Below are 16574 nucleotides of genomic sequence, written 5' to 3' on the forward strand. Positions count from 1 at the left end.
CTCGTGCATATCCTCCCACTACATTCGCCCTGGTTTATACGTACTTACGAGCTGCTAAGCCTCTAAGCTTGTACTTGACGGCTGGTACATACGTAGGTACTCAGTCGCCGCACTGGAAAAGCTCGCGAAGTTTATTAAAGCTCGACTACCGACGGCCAAACGAAAGATTTCATTTGAATATATATATATATATATATATATATATATATATATACATATATATATTCTATTAACCTATGCCTCTTAAGCCGGTTCAGCTCTCTTCTCCGTTGAGAAAGCAGTCACCCGTTTCTTTTCACTTGCACTGCGCGATTTTTTTCTCACAGTTTATCAATGTAACCTAGTCACTTAGCGATTTTATTGCGAATGCAATTCAGTAAAACATCTTTAATTATGTTACGACAAATTTACTAAAAAATTTAGTGATGCTAGTGCCGTTGCAAAATTAAAATATTTTATTTTTTTTTAATTAAGATTAGAGAGTGGCATTTGTCGTTCTTTTAACTTAATAATTTCAGCTTTATTTTTGTAAAATACTCAACAAGTAGAAATTCTTTATATTAAAGATTTTCTTTTAGAGATCTTTCTTATAGAATCTACTGCTGATAATACTCGATAACTGTGCAATGTATGGAGTATTACAGTCTCTTGAACAAGAAAATTTTTAATTTATCATCAAGAAATTCTTCTTTGAATGTTTTATAAAAGTTTAAGATGGTCTTTTACCTGAACAAGTTTTAATCAGTTATCTAGAAATTCCATTTTTATAGAATCTGTAATGAAGACAGAAAAACCGTAACCTAATTTTTTTAAAACAGATTATTATAATTTATTTTGTTAAATTAAAATAGTGAGAAGTCTCAAGCGATATTTTATTTATGGCTCTCTCGCTTGCCGTGTACGCTTAGAGCTCGCAAACCTTTATCCTAGATTATGGCCCACACGTGTGAGCGATGGCACGCAAAAGGTATCTAACCACTGCAACATTAACGTAAGACGGGGGTTGCTGCCATGCCTCGTTAACGCCAGCTTTGCCGTTAGGTACGTCGTTGTTATTGCAGCGACAACGGCGATGACGACGACGCAGGAACGACGAGAAGAACGGTGTACATGGTTTAATTAAAATAATTTCATAAAAAGGCGATGCTCGCTCGCGATAATTTATCACGAGGCGTAGGAGTATTTTCGCGCCGCGACGCTGAAATTGAGGAAAGAAAACTGGTAACCGGTTACTTATCATAAAAAGAACAGGATGTCACGTTTCGTAAGATCGCTACAAACGTAAGTTTAAGTCGTAAGCTCGGGATAATTGCGACGCGTACCGACGTGCAATTTCGTTTATTAGTTTTCATTTTGTAGATCTCTCATTACGAAGAAGCGCGTTAGCTATGAAGAGGAGGTCAGAATTAAGTGAGCTCTACATAAAATGTTACGTTCCCCTCTAGATACTGCACGGAAAAGAAAAGATTAGACGCACTTAGTTGAGGCAGCAAAAATTTGCGTGTAGTAGTTAAAGTTCTGCAGCTATACATAATTGTAATTTAGCTACAGATTCGCGTAACTAATCCTTTTTTTTTATTTTTACGCAAAAATATAACTCTCCAATTGAATAATCTGCTTCTTGTTTTTGTTAAGTGTATTAATGTATCTCCGGTATTCTGGCAATTTCACCGCTTTTCCGCAATTGCGTAAACGGTTTCTAGAGCGCAACAAGCACAAAAATGTTTGATGTGAAAAGTACATTTGCCCGGTCGTTATACAATGCGCCAAGTTGTCTGCCGCTAAGTGAATTTGTTGCAAAGACGAAGTCGCTCGGAGTACAAAGCGAGTCTCGAGGTAACGGAATTACACTCGAAATTGGCGATGCATTACGCTCGAAAGGGCTAAGACGCGTATCGAATTTCCGGCGGAACTCCACGACTCTCGCTGATCTTTATGGAATTATTACAGTCTATTCTCTCGCGGGGCAAAGAAACTTACTCGAGGCAACAGCTGTAGCCGAGCAAGAAGAACATTTGACACCGACTAAAAGTTCTAAAAAGCCGCGCTATCGAGAAATTAACGCGAAATCGATACATAACGACTGTTACATGAAGAGATTCTCGAGCAACGAGGAGGACCGCATCGTGGGATCGATTTATCGATCGTACGGAGCGGGGGGTTGCGAAACGGCGCAAAATATATGTATTTCGCGCGCCTTACGGTCGCGGACGTGCCAGGAACTCGGGGCTGACAATCGCCGGCGGATCTCGGCATCGTTCTCGGCGTTTCGGTGCTAAATATGTGGGCGCGGATGCAACGTCCGGACTCCGGGTATCGAGAGAGCACGGTACGAAGATGAACGCGCCAAACGGCGGCGGAGACCGACGGTAACCTCAGCGACGGAGGTGGCGAGCAGGAGCGAGCAGGAGGTGATAGAGATTGTGGTGCACGTGAACACGAAAGGAAGAGATAGTGGACAAAACGGGGGAGAGACAGAGACAGAGAGAGAGAGAGAGGGGGTGGAGGGTGAAAGTTTGCGAAAGGACGAGGGTGTTGCATGTTCGCTGGGGATGCAAGGGGAATTTGACCAAAGGGGTAAGGACGAGGGAGGGGAGGGGGGGGGAGAGAGAGAGCCATCGTGTACAGGTGCACAGGAGAGAGGATCCGCGTACGGGCGGGTGAATTGTGCGTACCAATCGGCGGGTGCAGAGTACGTCCGCAGGCACGCAGGAGGAGGCGAAAACCGGGCACAGCCCCAGGAGCGCGGCGGGGGCTTCCGCCATACGGGGTAAAACCGCCCCACGCCGGACCCGGGAACCGGCGCGCGTCTGGTTGCGCTGGGTGGCGGGTGCACTATCGGGTGACGCGCGAAAAGGGGGTTCAACCCGACTCGGAGTGCCGAGAGCATGACGGAGAGGAAGAGAGAAAGATGGACAGAGGACGGAAGGAGGGAAGTTCGCCGGAGGGGCGAGACGGAGGACAACGTTGGCCAGGGGGTGCAGAGGAGAACGGAGGGCGCGAACGCGAGCGGCGAAGATAGTGTGGGAGGGAAGGTTGGAGAGAGCGCGACGGGGGTGGCGGTGGCGATGGTTCTCGGGTGGTGCCGGTAGTGGAGGGTAAACGGAGGGAAGGCGGCGGTGGCGGTGGCGGCGGCGACGGCGGTGAACATAAAATCCCTCGCACATGCCTGGTGCATTCATTAGGGGGGATGTGCCCGTGCAGCGTACACGTCGACCTGCATCCACGCCACCCTCTCTCGCGCCTTCTCTCGGTGCCACCCCTGGCCTCAGTCGCGCTCCGCGGCCAACTTAGTGCACACGCCACTCCGTTGCTTCTCCCCGACGGACTCGCTGCTTGCCGCTGCTCCGTTGCTTCTCACTGCGCCGTGACCGTCCTCGTCGTCGCCGAAGGGTTGCATCGTCGCGCGCGCATCAGCCACTCTCTATCGTCCGTGACGTACGGCCGACGACAAACGAGTTCCCGCGTCTCGAGTTCGGTGTGATCCGCAGATAATTGTATTGACGTGCGTCACGCGTCGTTTCTCGAGTCTCTCGAGTCTCGAGTCTCGAGTCTCGATCTCGTGGATCTCGTGCACGCGAAACAACAGACGATGGCCGCTACGAGCTGAAAGAATTCCGCGTGCGTACGTAAAGAGTTACCGCGTACGAGTGCGAGACTGATCTCTGTAAACCCGAGTGCGCGAAAGTAAACATACACGCCGCGGGAGACTTCGGTGAGACACACCGAGAGCGGAAGTCCGGCTCTACTTCCGGAGGGGAAGCGCAAGAGGAACTTGACTGCTCGCAGTCGTCTTCGCAGAAGATCGTCCGCGGAAGATCGTCCACCCTCTTCTCTCTCCTGTTCTTCAGCAGCGGCGCCCGAGGAAGATTACGTACGACGACGGCACGGTCCTACGCGCCGCCGGAGGCTGCGGGATTTCATGTTCACGAATTTCAGTAGACCAGGTAACGATGCGCCCGAGACCAGGCGGCGATGTCAAGCTGCACGTCGGAATCGGCGCCTCGGAATCGCGTTTTATCCCGCGCTGCCGTGGCGGGACGCGCCGCGCCGTTGTTTACCGCGACGGATTGGGAAAGGGCGGGAACGCCGCTACGTCGCGGGGGGGGAGGGGGGATTTTATCGATCGCGCGATCGACGGCGACACGCGCGTTTCCACCGCGTCCGACTTCTCCCGCGGCGGCAAAGGGTGGGCGGGAAATCGAGCGGAGGACGGAGAGACGACGAAGGTACCATCCTGCGTCACGACGTCGCGTTACATCATCCGCGGCTTCGTCCGAAATTACTCGCCGCGAAGCGCTCGCAGCTCGTTTTTCCCCTCGCTAGCACGCTACTTTCCGGGCTGAGAGGCGCTGCGAATAAATTTGTACGGATGTAGAGAATCTGTACGCGCGACACATATTCGGAATGGCGCTTGACCGCGCTACGCAAATAAACAGAACCACGCGGAATGTTTTCGGAAGATAAAGAGAAAATTCGACAGCGTGTGATCGTCGACTCGAGGAAAAGTAATGACGAACCGTCCCGGGAAAACAAAACGACCGCTATACAATTAATATCGATTAATTGCTCTTGATAATTTGTTTTATTGCTAATGCAGTCATCGTTGCGAAATCGAATGGGACGTTAGCTCGATAATTCATATCACACGGATTCTCGCGTTTACTTGGCGAATCGCGGAAGCTGCTTGCGGGCAGGTGCAAGGATGCGGTGATTTGGGTTGGGAAGGCACGGATTCGAATTTCCATATTTTCGCTATTCATTCGCGCGAGTATTATTACTGGGCCGCAGTAAAGGGTGCATGGGTATTCCCGATGAAATATGCCGCACTTTCGAGGAACGTGTCTCGCGAGGCCTTATCTCGCGTTTCCGCTTTCTCGTCCAAGCCGGAACGATTGATAGAGCAAAACTTTACATAGCGATAGGGCACAACCGCTAAAATTTAATATCTCGAACATAAATCTTACTTCCGCATTCACACTGAATGAGTTTTCGAAAAATGTGTCGATATTAAGATATTTCATTTCGTCACTCTTGATTGAGACGACATTAATAAAATAATCAATGATAAAAAAAGATTTATATAAAATAACATATTGTGAAGAGTTATACAAAAAGGAGAAGAAAAAACATATCCGTTCTAAAAGTATGAGAACGAATATTGCTAAGAATATTCAAACCTAACTGTTATTACATATTAGTTTTTTGCATTTTAACTTTACGTAGTAAAAATTGACATTTCCAACGTCCAAATGTCCAAGCGCGGAAACTGTCGGAAAATAAAACTGATGATGGGTTGAGTCTTTTCTTAATGTAAATTTAAAAATTTCACCGTCGTGGATGTTCCTGTTTGAGCGGCGGCAATTATAGCGTCGCCCTTTCGAAAGTAATATATTTGACGATCGGCATGCGGGAGATATCGTCATCGATCCATCGCGATTAATTTCTGCGCGGATGTGCCCCCGGATAGCCGCGCGATTCATAGCGCGTTAATTACGGATGCGGCGGACCGTTACGAATGCTAACCGACTAATTCCGGTTTCGTATTTCAGCATTAGCCACATTTTTCCCATGCGTCGCGGCTGCACTGGTACACATACTTACGCACTTACACGCCGTATACATTCACACGTGTGGTTAGAGCCGGGCACGACTCTGCGTCGAGCTTAATTTTTAATCTGCCGCCGTCGAGAAATAATCCGCCACTTATTATGCAAATTTAATCGTGCGTTTATCGCGAGGCGCGCTAATCGCAGATAACTTTCCCGCTCAACATCACCGTCGCGGTGGGCGTCCATTCCTTTTTATTTCCGGCGCGACAAAGAGCACCTCGGGCCGCTTTGTTTTCCCGGCGCGGCGGATACGCCCGTGTTTAATTCCCTCTGCGAACCTTCCCCGACGCGGCGCGACCATTATGCCGTCGATGTAGTGGTCGTGGTTGCGCGCGTCTTTCAAGTTTGGGCACCGATTCAGCTCGTGGCAACTTGCTGCCAAACAACGCACCTACCCAATCAGCGAGAATTGGTGAGAGACCCGGGCCTTTCGCGATCTTCCTTTCTAACGCGCGAAAGAAAGGAGGGGGGGGAGAGATTTATCTAACACCGAGAAATATCAGACGAGAACCTTGTTCCCGCGAGCTGTCCAAGTACGAGGACGTACGTCGGGAAGATCACTCGGAGATTCTGGGTCGATTCGGGAGGCCGGGTACCTCGCGGAACGAGGAGTCGAGTAACTCTTCGTGATGGTTTCTCTCGACGGGAGAGAGAGACGGGTACTCCCGGGTGAGCTTAGTTCTCCAAAGTTTTCCGACTCCCATCACCTCCTCGAGGGCAGTTACTTGGGAACGTCTCAAAGTGTTTCTATTATTCGGAGCGCCACTCGGTCTCACGAGTCATTCGTGCGGGGGAGGATATTTCGGAGCGAGATGCGTTCGCCTACGCTGCGAGGTCGAAGCGTGTTCGTCGCGTCGCGTCGCGTCGCGTCGTCGTGACGTTCGCGTGACACGTACAAGTAGTTCGACGTACGCCGGTGACGTTCGCTTTCGCGAGGGAAACGTCGGAGTTCGTTTGAAGATCCCCCCCTCGGCGCTCAAAGCGTGTCCGCCCGTCCGCCCTTCGTCCCGCGCTTCGACTGCATTGTGGTCGGGGAAAATGCATGCCCGAGTGCAGCGGCGCGTCCTTTATCGGCGTCCTACATAGAGCTTTTTCCACCGTTATCGCCGTTGTTTGCGTCACGAACTCGAACTTCCAATTCCTAATCGATTTGCGCCGTCGAGCGGGAATCTCGAAAGGTGAAAGGAGACAGGACGTTGGTTGTCCCTTTAACGTTTTGCATTTGAAAGACACGGAGAAAGCGAAGAAAAGAACGAAAAAAAGACAAGGAGAATCGAGTAGCTTCTATTTTTCTACATTTTCACCGTTCGCGGAAGCGGTAAAATTTATTTTTTTATACCTCGCGATCTGTACCTTGCTCAAACAGAAATCGAACGGCTCAGTCAAATAGTCGATGTAAAAAAAAAACAAAAAAAAACAGTCAAATGGTCGATGTGAAAAACGGGGACACGCTGTCCGAGATCGCGTGCAAAGATCTACGCACGAAGATCTACCCGTCGAAGATCACCTAGGGACACATCCGGAAGATAAAATGGTGCTGATGCGCCGCGTATCCCGCGCCGGAAACGACTTTTTCCGGCGCGCGGGTCGCTGCGGTTGCGGCAACATCGATCGTCGATGCATTTCGACGGCTCGAACGCCGTTTCCGGTGCCAAACGGCCAAGGTCGGCCCAGCTTAATCGCGGGATGGATGATCGCGGCGATTCACACGCCGAGGACACACGCAGGTCTGTTTCCCAAGAAAACAGAAAGTATTTTATCTTAAGCCGCGAGGAGAGAGGAGTAATTTGCCACGAGAATATATTAGATGTGTTAAACATATCGTGTGGGCTATATTGGAATGTGCATGTGAAGATGGTAAAATTACGTATACGCAACGTCAATTGATAAGTTATGCAGGTTAAAATATGATAGGATAAGACATCTATCTTAGATCGATATTTCCTGTAAAATTTGAATGTTGACCGGGGGTTTTATTAAAATATCAAATTTGTTCTCCAAACTCCATCGGCTTATAGTCGCGCTGCTTATCAAAATATGAGTTGGATGAACTTGTCCATTGTTGAATGTCGCATTGTCTCGACGGACTTAAGCTCATTAAAGAGCGGGATCCTCGCGGATTCGCTTAATGAAGAAGTGCTTTGCACGGTGGAGCTAATTATCTAGTCCTTATGAAAGTTCGTATGTTATTATTAAGACGGTCCAAAGAGAATCTTTCTATCAGAGTGTCTTCTCAGCGCGCGGGTTTAGTTTAGTTTAATAAATGCGGAGAGAGGGAAGTCTGCGCGACGTGTAATTAAACGGCCTCTCGTATAATCGGGCTCACAGTCACGGGGTAATTACTCGCTGTCGGATTCAGTCGATTTACACATACTACAGCAGATCTCGTGCCTCGGTTTCTAAAATCTCTCGCAACAAATAATATAATGATTTATTAATTATTGTAATTATTACACAGATTTGTGCATGGAATATAAATCTTGCGAGACACTAAAATTGTTTTTATTCAAATGCCGAGTTTTTTTTTTTTTAATTTTTTTCAGCGACGAAACGATTCTTTATTATTTTTCTTCTATCTCTTCTTCGTCGAGACTGAATCGAGTGCTTGCAGGAATCGTTGGAAGTTTCCCGGAAACAGACGACGTTTCCACCAACATAACGCTGACACGTTGCAGTTTAAATTGTTAGCCGAGAACCAGGCATGTAGTTTTGCACATGCCGCGTATATATATGCACGTACATATGCACGTCGTATGTCCCAGGAGCTCTTTAAACGCAATATTATTCAGTATCTTTCGGGCCGAGCGGGTAAACGTAGATGCAGCTTTGCGTCGCATTCCGTTGCTATGTACATTCCGACGATTAATATCTCATTTAAGGGAAAACGGGAAATTACAAAACCGGGACACAATTAGAACATGTCCGTGATTGCGAAATGAATTCTGTCCCGGTCAGGCCAGCTGCCGTATTTCGTAATGTAGCGGAAACCCGGATTCGAATTTAAACGACATATATTGCGTCGCGTACTGCGGCAATTTTATCGCAAATGTAATTAATTAGGTGTCTTTCAGCGCCGCGTTGCGCGACATTATTTTACGGGAAAAACGGACGAAAAAAGATACGGGAGTATTGAATCCTCCGTTTACATCCAGCGTTTATCGCATCACCGTTTTGACATATGGGCATTTTATATATCGCATTTCTATCTTTGAGCGGGATACGTCCGTGAAACATAATTTTCAGCAACGTCGATGAAAGCGCAGATTAAATCTGTTAACAGCCGCCCGAAGCTTGTAAATCCGCGTTGGAAACCTCGGTCGAGGAGATTTTCCAATTTTCCCCGGTGCCTATTGATTTCGCGGGGATAACACGATTATCGTTCGGTGAGAGACCAGAAGGGGGAGAGCCAAATTAATATCAGAAACTCTCCGTGATTTGCGCGAATTATCGTTTATTACTGCCAAATGAAGCTAAAGCAGCTCCACGCGGGTGTATAGCGATTTTCCGCGAAATGGAATACGCATGGAAAACGCGATTTCACGGTATTTTCTCATCACCGTGTCTAGCACTGTTCGATGCCATGCAACTCTTTCGACAATTACTTTCGACATTAGCACACGAGCCATGCAATTCTTTCGACAATTACGGCGGCGCTGGATGGAAAGACTAAGAGTGAAGAGTCGAAACGAACGCGTATGATTTTTTTCTCGCACCGTTAAGCTCCAACGTTTAACTCCAAATGGATGAATACCGTGAGAATATCCTTTTCTATACAACGCATCGCGTTGTACCTCGACGACTGATATTCAAGCCAGCCGCACTCTCTCGAGAATCCCGATTTTAATCCGCATTTTTAGTTGTGACGAGCGTAGCCTTGTTCATTAGCAAGAGAAAAACGACGTAAAAGAAACAGGCAATTGTTAGCAGCAATTCCTTTTCTATCTTCAGTACATTAACTTTGCACACATATAAAACATTTGTCTTTGTATCATATATATCATAAAATGAATAGGTATACAGGAAAAAATTAATGTGAATTTAACAATTATTGTCTCATATATAAATAAGAACTTTAATTTTTCTAAAAGGACTTAATAATTTTAAACAGACATGATTTGCTTACTTAAAAAAATTCGATATATACAGTTTTATTTAAAAAAATATATTCTTAATATAATAATAATTTTTATAAAACAAAAGAAAGAATATTGGAGGAGAAATAATAATTTTTTTAAACCAAGTACAATTTTTTATTATTATTACTATCAAAGTGATTATATTATATGTGTGTATTTTTGTTTTAGATAAGTATTATATCATAATGAGAAAAGAAATAAGATATTCTAATATTTTATTAAAATTTAAGATTATGAAATTATTGTAATTTTTTCAACACTAATTTTTAACAACTACTAATTTTGACAAGATAGTGGCAACAAATAATTGCATTTAAAAATAACGTATCTTGTTAGATGTTAAAAAAAAATATATACCTTTTTATTAAGTTATTTTAAATTAATTTTGATATATTTTTTCTTTTTTGCAATTAATTTAATTTAAATATCTTTGAAACAAACTTAATAATTTAAAATCAGTAAAAGATTATTCTTTTATACATATTTAAAAAATTAATCTTTATTAAGAAGATTATGATTTCATTGAGGAATAAGTTTCTTGAAAAAAGAAGGCTGCAGAAACAAATGAAAATGATAATTTAATTTCCGTTATCCTTTAATGTTACTCATATTTTAGTAATTTAGTGTACATAACACCTCGCAAACAAAGTTTTCTAACTAATGAACATATGCGCTAAATTGAGTGTCGGACCATGGTGAGAGCATAGACGAAATTAAGTTACTAAATTGAGGTAGCCACTTGAAAATGTGCATCAACTTTGAATATAGCAACCGCTTTATTTACTCTTCAGATTGTACGCTACCAAAATCCTACGCAAATTTGAGAAACTATGATTTAGAGATTATAATTATGATTACTATTATTAGATTGTAATTATCAAATTATCGTTATGGGCTCATGGAAAACAGATAAGATAATAACATCTGCCTCGATAGATTTATCCAAGCTCTATTGTGACTAACGCGCAATCGTTTATCGATAATAGAGAAGATTAATTGTTTCTCAATATTTGTCATTTGTCATTATTTTAAAAATTTTGTCTTGACACAGTAGATAGATAGACAGACGTTTAATTTTTTATTAAACTATAATTATATGGAATATTTTTTTTGTACAAAGACGCTAAACAAATGACAAAATAATGGAAAATATTTTAAATTATCATTTACGTCATTCAATTACATTGATTACCAAAATCTAGTATTTTGACCCGTGCATATCTGTCGGATGTTGTCTGATTAAACGGGGAATAAATAAATAAATAAATGATGAGAAATAATTAGGCGTAGACTCGGTCGCGTTTGAATAGTGCGCGTTGGCGCGCCATATCGTCTGTCTGACGTAACGAAAGCGTGCGTTATTTGGGAAATAAGAAGGCCGGCACGTCGTGCAGATCGATATGGCGGGTCGCGGCGGGCGAATTCTCCATATTCCGGCGCGATACATTTCGCGCGGAACACGCCGCGTTATCGGCGCGCACCGGTGTCCGCGGCAACCCGAACGCAGTCGGAGAGAAGACGCGGCGTGCGCCTAACCGCGTTTGAATCCGAGCGCCCTTCGCGCCATTCCCCGCGGCAGATGCACGAAGGTCAAAAGTATTTTAAAAATAAGGCCGTAGGCATTGGTAGATTGGTATGGCAGTGGACGTTAAGGGTCGGGTGGCGTTGTAATGGCAAAAAGTTTGCGAGAGGTGAGTAATCGAGAGACGTGGAGTTTCGGGGAGCGATATCACGCGCGACGAGTGATACGCGACGGCGTAGCCTGCGTAGGATCCGCGTGAGTAAAGCGGTGCGCGTAGCTAATACGAGTGGCTAGAAAATCGGGCATCAACACAATCGCGTTTTCGCGAGGAGGCTCGTGGAGAGGCTAGACGAGAGCACGGCCGACAATGGCGCCCAAGCCTCGCGAATATTGACATTACCAAAAACATCACCTCCGAATATATCGGATTATTATCGTGTATACGTGGGTGGCACGTACTACGTCGCAATTAGCGATCTAACCTCGCAGGTGGCTCGTCCCGTGGCCCATCGCGTAGAAATCCGCGCGCGGGTTGCTTCGCTCCGCTGTTAAGGTTATGCGAAAAAATGTTTTCTGCACGTATAGTAGCGCGGCGTGAACCCTGAAGGGTTTTACAGTTATACTGCAATGTGGCACATTTGCAGAAGCGCGGAGGACGTTGTGTGGGCCTAGAGAGCCGCGATTTAATCTGCGGGGAGATATTGTCAGGACGTTAGGAGAGTGCGCGTGGAGAAAGTGTGTGAGTTAGCGCTTTTTAAGGGTTAGGGAATCACATTACATGGTATAGCCAGGGTGAGAGAGAGAGAGAGAAAGAGAGAAAGAATAAGAGTGTGTATGTCTGTGCGAGAGAGAGAAAAAGAGAGCATAGTTTTATGTAGACAAGATTAGACCAACTAGTTTGGTTGTAGGGTCGGGATTGGAGATAGACAAAATGGACCAGCAGTATTGTCTACGGTGGAATAATCATCCAGCCAACCTCACTGACGTTCTCAGCTCGCTGCTCGCCAGAGAGGCACTCTGCGATGTGACCCTGGCTTGTGTCGGAGAGACCTTCAAGGCGCACCAGACCATACTCTCCGCATGCAGTCCGTACTTCGAGAGTATTTTCCTGCAAAACACCCATCCCCATCCAATTATATTCCTCAAGGATGTTAATGACACGGAAATGAAGGCGTTGCTGCACTTTATGTACAAGGGCGAAGTCAATGTTAGTCAGCATCTGCTACCGATGTTCCTTAAAACAGCGGAGGCATTGCAGATCAGAGGCCTCACCGATAATAGTGTAAATAACAAGACGGAGGACAAGTGTCCCTCACCAGATCCAGAAACGCAAACTGGAGTCAGGCATAGCGATTCGCCTAACCTTCAGTCTCATCATGAAAAGAGGAAAAGAAAGAATTCAGGCAGCTACGACGTTTCCCTTTCTGGCCCACCTAGCGAAAGATTCTTGTCCGACTCTCAGGTACATAGATGTCGTACTCATTTCTTCTCTTCTGTAATTGTATCACAAGATTGGTGACATTTATATCATATTTTATTTATAACATATGTATACAGTTATCATAACTTGTTATATTAGAACTTGATTGAGAAAATTTATACAGAAATGAGCAACATAAATATTTTTTCTGAAAGTTTTATACAAATTTATCATTTTTTGTTGACATTATAGGATATCTCTCTTTGGATACAAGTTTTATTTTATCTGCTATATTTTTAACACTATATTTTTGTGTATCAACTTTACAAAATAACATGATTTTTGTTCATATACCAGTAAATTTGTGTTAATGGTTAAAAATTCTGTTTAACTGTGGTCTCGTACATCATTTTTATTATCAATGAATTACACATGTGCTTGTGATTGCACAGCTTTCCAAATAACTTATAACCTTGAAGAGTTTAGGCCCAACGCTATTACCTGCTGTATAATTCATGAGACAGATACCATTATCAGAAATGCTTTCTCTATCTTTTCACACATTTTGACATAAGAATCATGTATTTAGAAAGAGATGTAATCTACCTACTCCAAGTATCAAGTGGAATTTGATTACAAATATGCAATAGTAAACATTATTCAACAAAAAATTTATCAGTTATATGAATAATTTTTTTTAATTAAAAGAAGTAATCTACTGATGAATTTTATATCTTTCTTTGTTTAAGAAACGAATTCTTTGTCAATTCTTAAAAATCATCGATGCAAGAAATAAAAATTAAAAAAAAAATTGATTAATTGTTTTCAGACATCCTCGCAGTGTAGTTACAAATCAAGTCCTCCTGTGATTCCAAAGCTAAATAATGCCCTGGGAGTTGAGATGGAAGATGGTGGTCGACCCATGTCTCCTGCTTCACAACCGCAGGCTCCTATTAAACAAGAGGTGGATCACCATTTGTCCGACTTCCATGACAATATCTCCCTCCCTGTAAGTAATTTTCGATGTTTATGCATTTCATATTTTAGAGCTTTGATTAATCGGATTTCTTTCTACTTTATATTCCACACCCATAAATCTTACACATGTGTATCCACTGTGCTTTTATCTGCGAATACACTTCTTTAATGTAGTGCAAAATACTAACTTTGTTTAAACTTTTTAACTTTGCACGATCTTTGTTATTACATGCAATAAAAAAATATGTGTATATAATTTTTTTCTTAGTAGAAGCTAATTATAAATATTCCAATTTATTTGGACACATTGTTGATGCAGTTAAAGGAAATTATTTCCTGATGTATTTATCACGTGATTGCATAAAAGATAAAAGTGATAAGACTCTTTATATTCTTGTTTCTTTATCTAAAGTCACATAAAGTACGTGATTTACAAAAACTTATTGTTTGTTGGTCTTATTGTTTGTTGTCTTATTACACTTGTTTCTAAATACTAATTTTAATTATGTAATTATGTACGATTCTAGTTAATGCATTATATTTCTATAAGTTAATTTTTCGAGAATATTTTAATATTTAAAAAGTACGTTTAGATCAAACTTGTAAATAATACACATATAAATTGCTTTTTTGGTGTGTAGTAGTAACGTAGTGTGAAATAGTCACGTAACAAGGCATCTACATATAATATTATTTCAGCATGTTATTCCAAGTTTATGTGTTCGTTAAGATAGTTTTACTTTACACTTGCATTTTTTCCGAAGAACGCTATATGCTTCTTCTCTTTTAAAACACTTTGCACAGTGAATGAAGTGCAAAGTTCTCGTGATATATCGTGGAGATAATTGTCCCTATAACGGAGTTTCGTTACTGTTCCCACAATTGATATGACGATTACCTACCGTCGTCCTACAACCACTCAGTCGAAACAAACATGGGAAGGAAGGGATTCTCCAATTAGAGATTACAGAATTGGCTTTTTCTGCTAAAAAAGAGATCGGTCGAGATCTGTTGATTAAGCACATATCCTTTCCTTCTCTGTTGACAGACTGGTATGGAGTGGGAAGTTCAAAGAGATGGGAAGAGTGACAAAACTATGGATGTACAGAACATGACTTCAAATCGTCCAGATTCGGCTGCGGTACAAGTTTCTCGCGAAAGTGCCATCATGGCTGGAGGTTCTCTCTATGTCGATATGTCGGGAATTGCGTCTGAACTCCCCGGAAATTCGCAAAATCCGCTAAGTCAAGCCGTACCCACGAACACGCACTATCCGTATAAAAGCAATACCATTAATCAGACTCAGTCTTACGAATCGTTACCCGAATATAGTACGGGTGTTAAAACATTTGAAAGCGACATGCATAGATCGTTACAAATAAATCCGGAATCAGGACTGTCTGTAATTCAGTCGACAATGTGTGCAAACTTGCAACGTTCTACTTCGCAAGGTAGAAAAGCTGGTAGATTTAAACCCGGATGGTTAGACATGTATTCCTGGCTGCAGTACGACGCACGGTTAAATCTTATGTTTTGCAAATATTGTAGAAAGTGGAGCGAATCGATACCAGAAATTCGCACTTCATTCGCTGCGGGAAATGGAAATTTTAGACTTGAGATTGTGAACCATCATGATAAGTGTAAAGCACATAATCTGTGCGTGACAAAAGAAAGCGAAGCAAAAAAAAGTTATGCTTACACAACAAAAACATGCTAACCTCAACAGCTACCTCATCACATTCTATTTGTGCCTATTTAATTTCGCGCTTAATTAATATCCAAAAGACTAAAAGATTATCGCAAATATAATATTTCACTAACATTTGTACAAGATAAAATGTGAAAGATTTCAAGAAATTTATGACTTACTGAAATGCCCCAAAATTTAAGCAAATTATTATTTTAATACAAAATGGAACGTATTCGATAAAATATGTTATAAATGTATTTGTTTAGCATTTTTTTCCAGATTTTCTGAAGATTTCTTATTCCGATTTCTCTTATATTTTAGTCTTGGATCTGTTTTATTTCTGGATTATATCCAATCCATAACTTTTTTATTGCATTTACAAATAAATTTATATTTGTTAAATATAATTTTGAAGAAGCAAATTCTTCATCAGATAATTTAATCAACGTTAAAGTTATTGTAAAATTAAATGCATTTATGTACATATATGTATATTTATAATATAAACTATACACACATACACACATACGCGCACACATACACACGAGGTTAATACATTAGAATATTCTTTTATAAAAATATTTGAAATTTCTTTAATAATGTTTTAATATATTCCTATGCGTCTTCCATGCGATCTACAATATCTGATCAAACAATTGTATATTTAAATGGCATATAAAATAGAATGTTTATATTTTGTCCACGCAAACAATTATAATAGGATAATAAAATAAATAAAATATATCATGTATTTTATTAAATATATTTTTACATTTATTTGTGATAAGGTGGCATGTTTCTGAGATTGCAACTTACAAACCGAATGCGATTTGTGCCTTTTTAAATACGTATTTTATAATCGCCTATGTTAGATACTTGCTGTAATATATTGCAGCGTAATTTTCAATATGTTTAAATAAGAAAGATAATATGCCAAAGTATATATTCTTAAGATTATGTTCTGTGAGAGATTCTTATATCTTTAAGAAGCAATAAATCGCTATTACTACTATAAAAATGCTTTTTCTAAATTAATTAGAATATTTATAACCTTCTATACTTCTCGTATTATTTAAATAGAAGCATTAAAAATTTTCAATAATAATAATAATAATAATTTTTATTATATTACGTATAAATTTGAAGAAATATTACCAATTTTAAGCATATAATTTGTTATCTGTGTTACTTAATTTTTACGCTCACATTGAGCGTA

General features: G+C 41.9%; 1 protein-coding gene across 11 annotated transcripts in view; it reads left to right on the forward strand.

Moving 5' to 3' along the window:
- Positions 1 to 3865: 3865 nt before the first annotated feature.
- Positions 3866 to 16574, forward strand: part of LOC105831496 (sex determination protein fruitless) — a 59078-nt gene continuing 46369 nt past the window's right edge. For 4 of the 11 annotated variants that reach the window (XM_012671659.3, XM_012671660.3, XM_012671658.3 and 1 more), the window contains exons 1-3: positions 7113 to 7339; positions 12179 to 12732; positions 13520 to 13699. In XM_012671659.3, coding sequence (XP_012527113.1) covers positions 7144 to 7339; positions 12179 to 12732; positions 13520 to 13699 — 930 coding nt within the window. In that variant the 5' untranslated portion in view covers positions 7113 to 7143. The other 7 variants (XM_036287956.1, XM_036287955.1, XM_036287952.1 and 4 more) reach the window with 6 other exon arrangements.

This window comes from Monomorium pharaonis, chromosome 6 (assembly GCF_013373865.1).
Source record: "Monomorium pharaonis isolate MP-MQ-018 chromosome 6, ASM1337386v2, whole genome shotgun sequence".
Classification (NCBI taxonomy): Eukaryota; Metazoa; Arthropoda; class Insecta; order Hymenoptera; family Formicidae; genus Monomorium; species Monomorium pharaonis.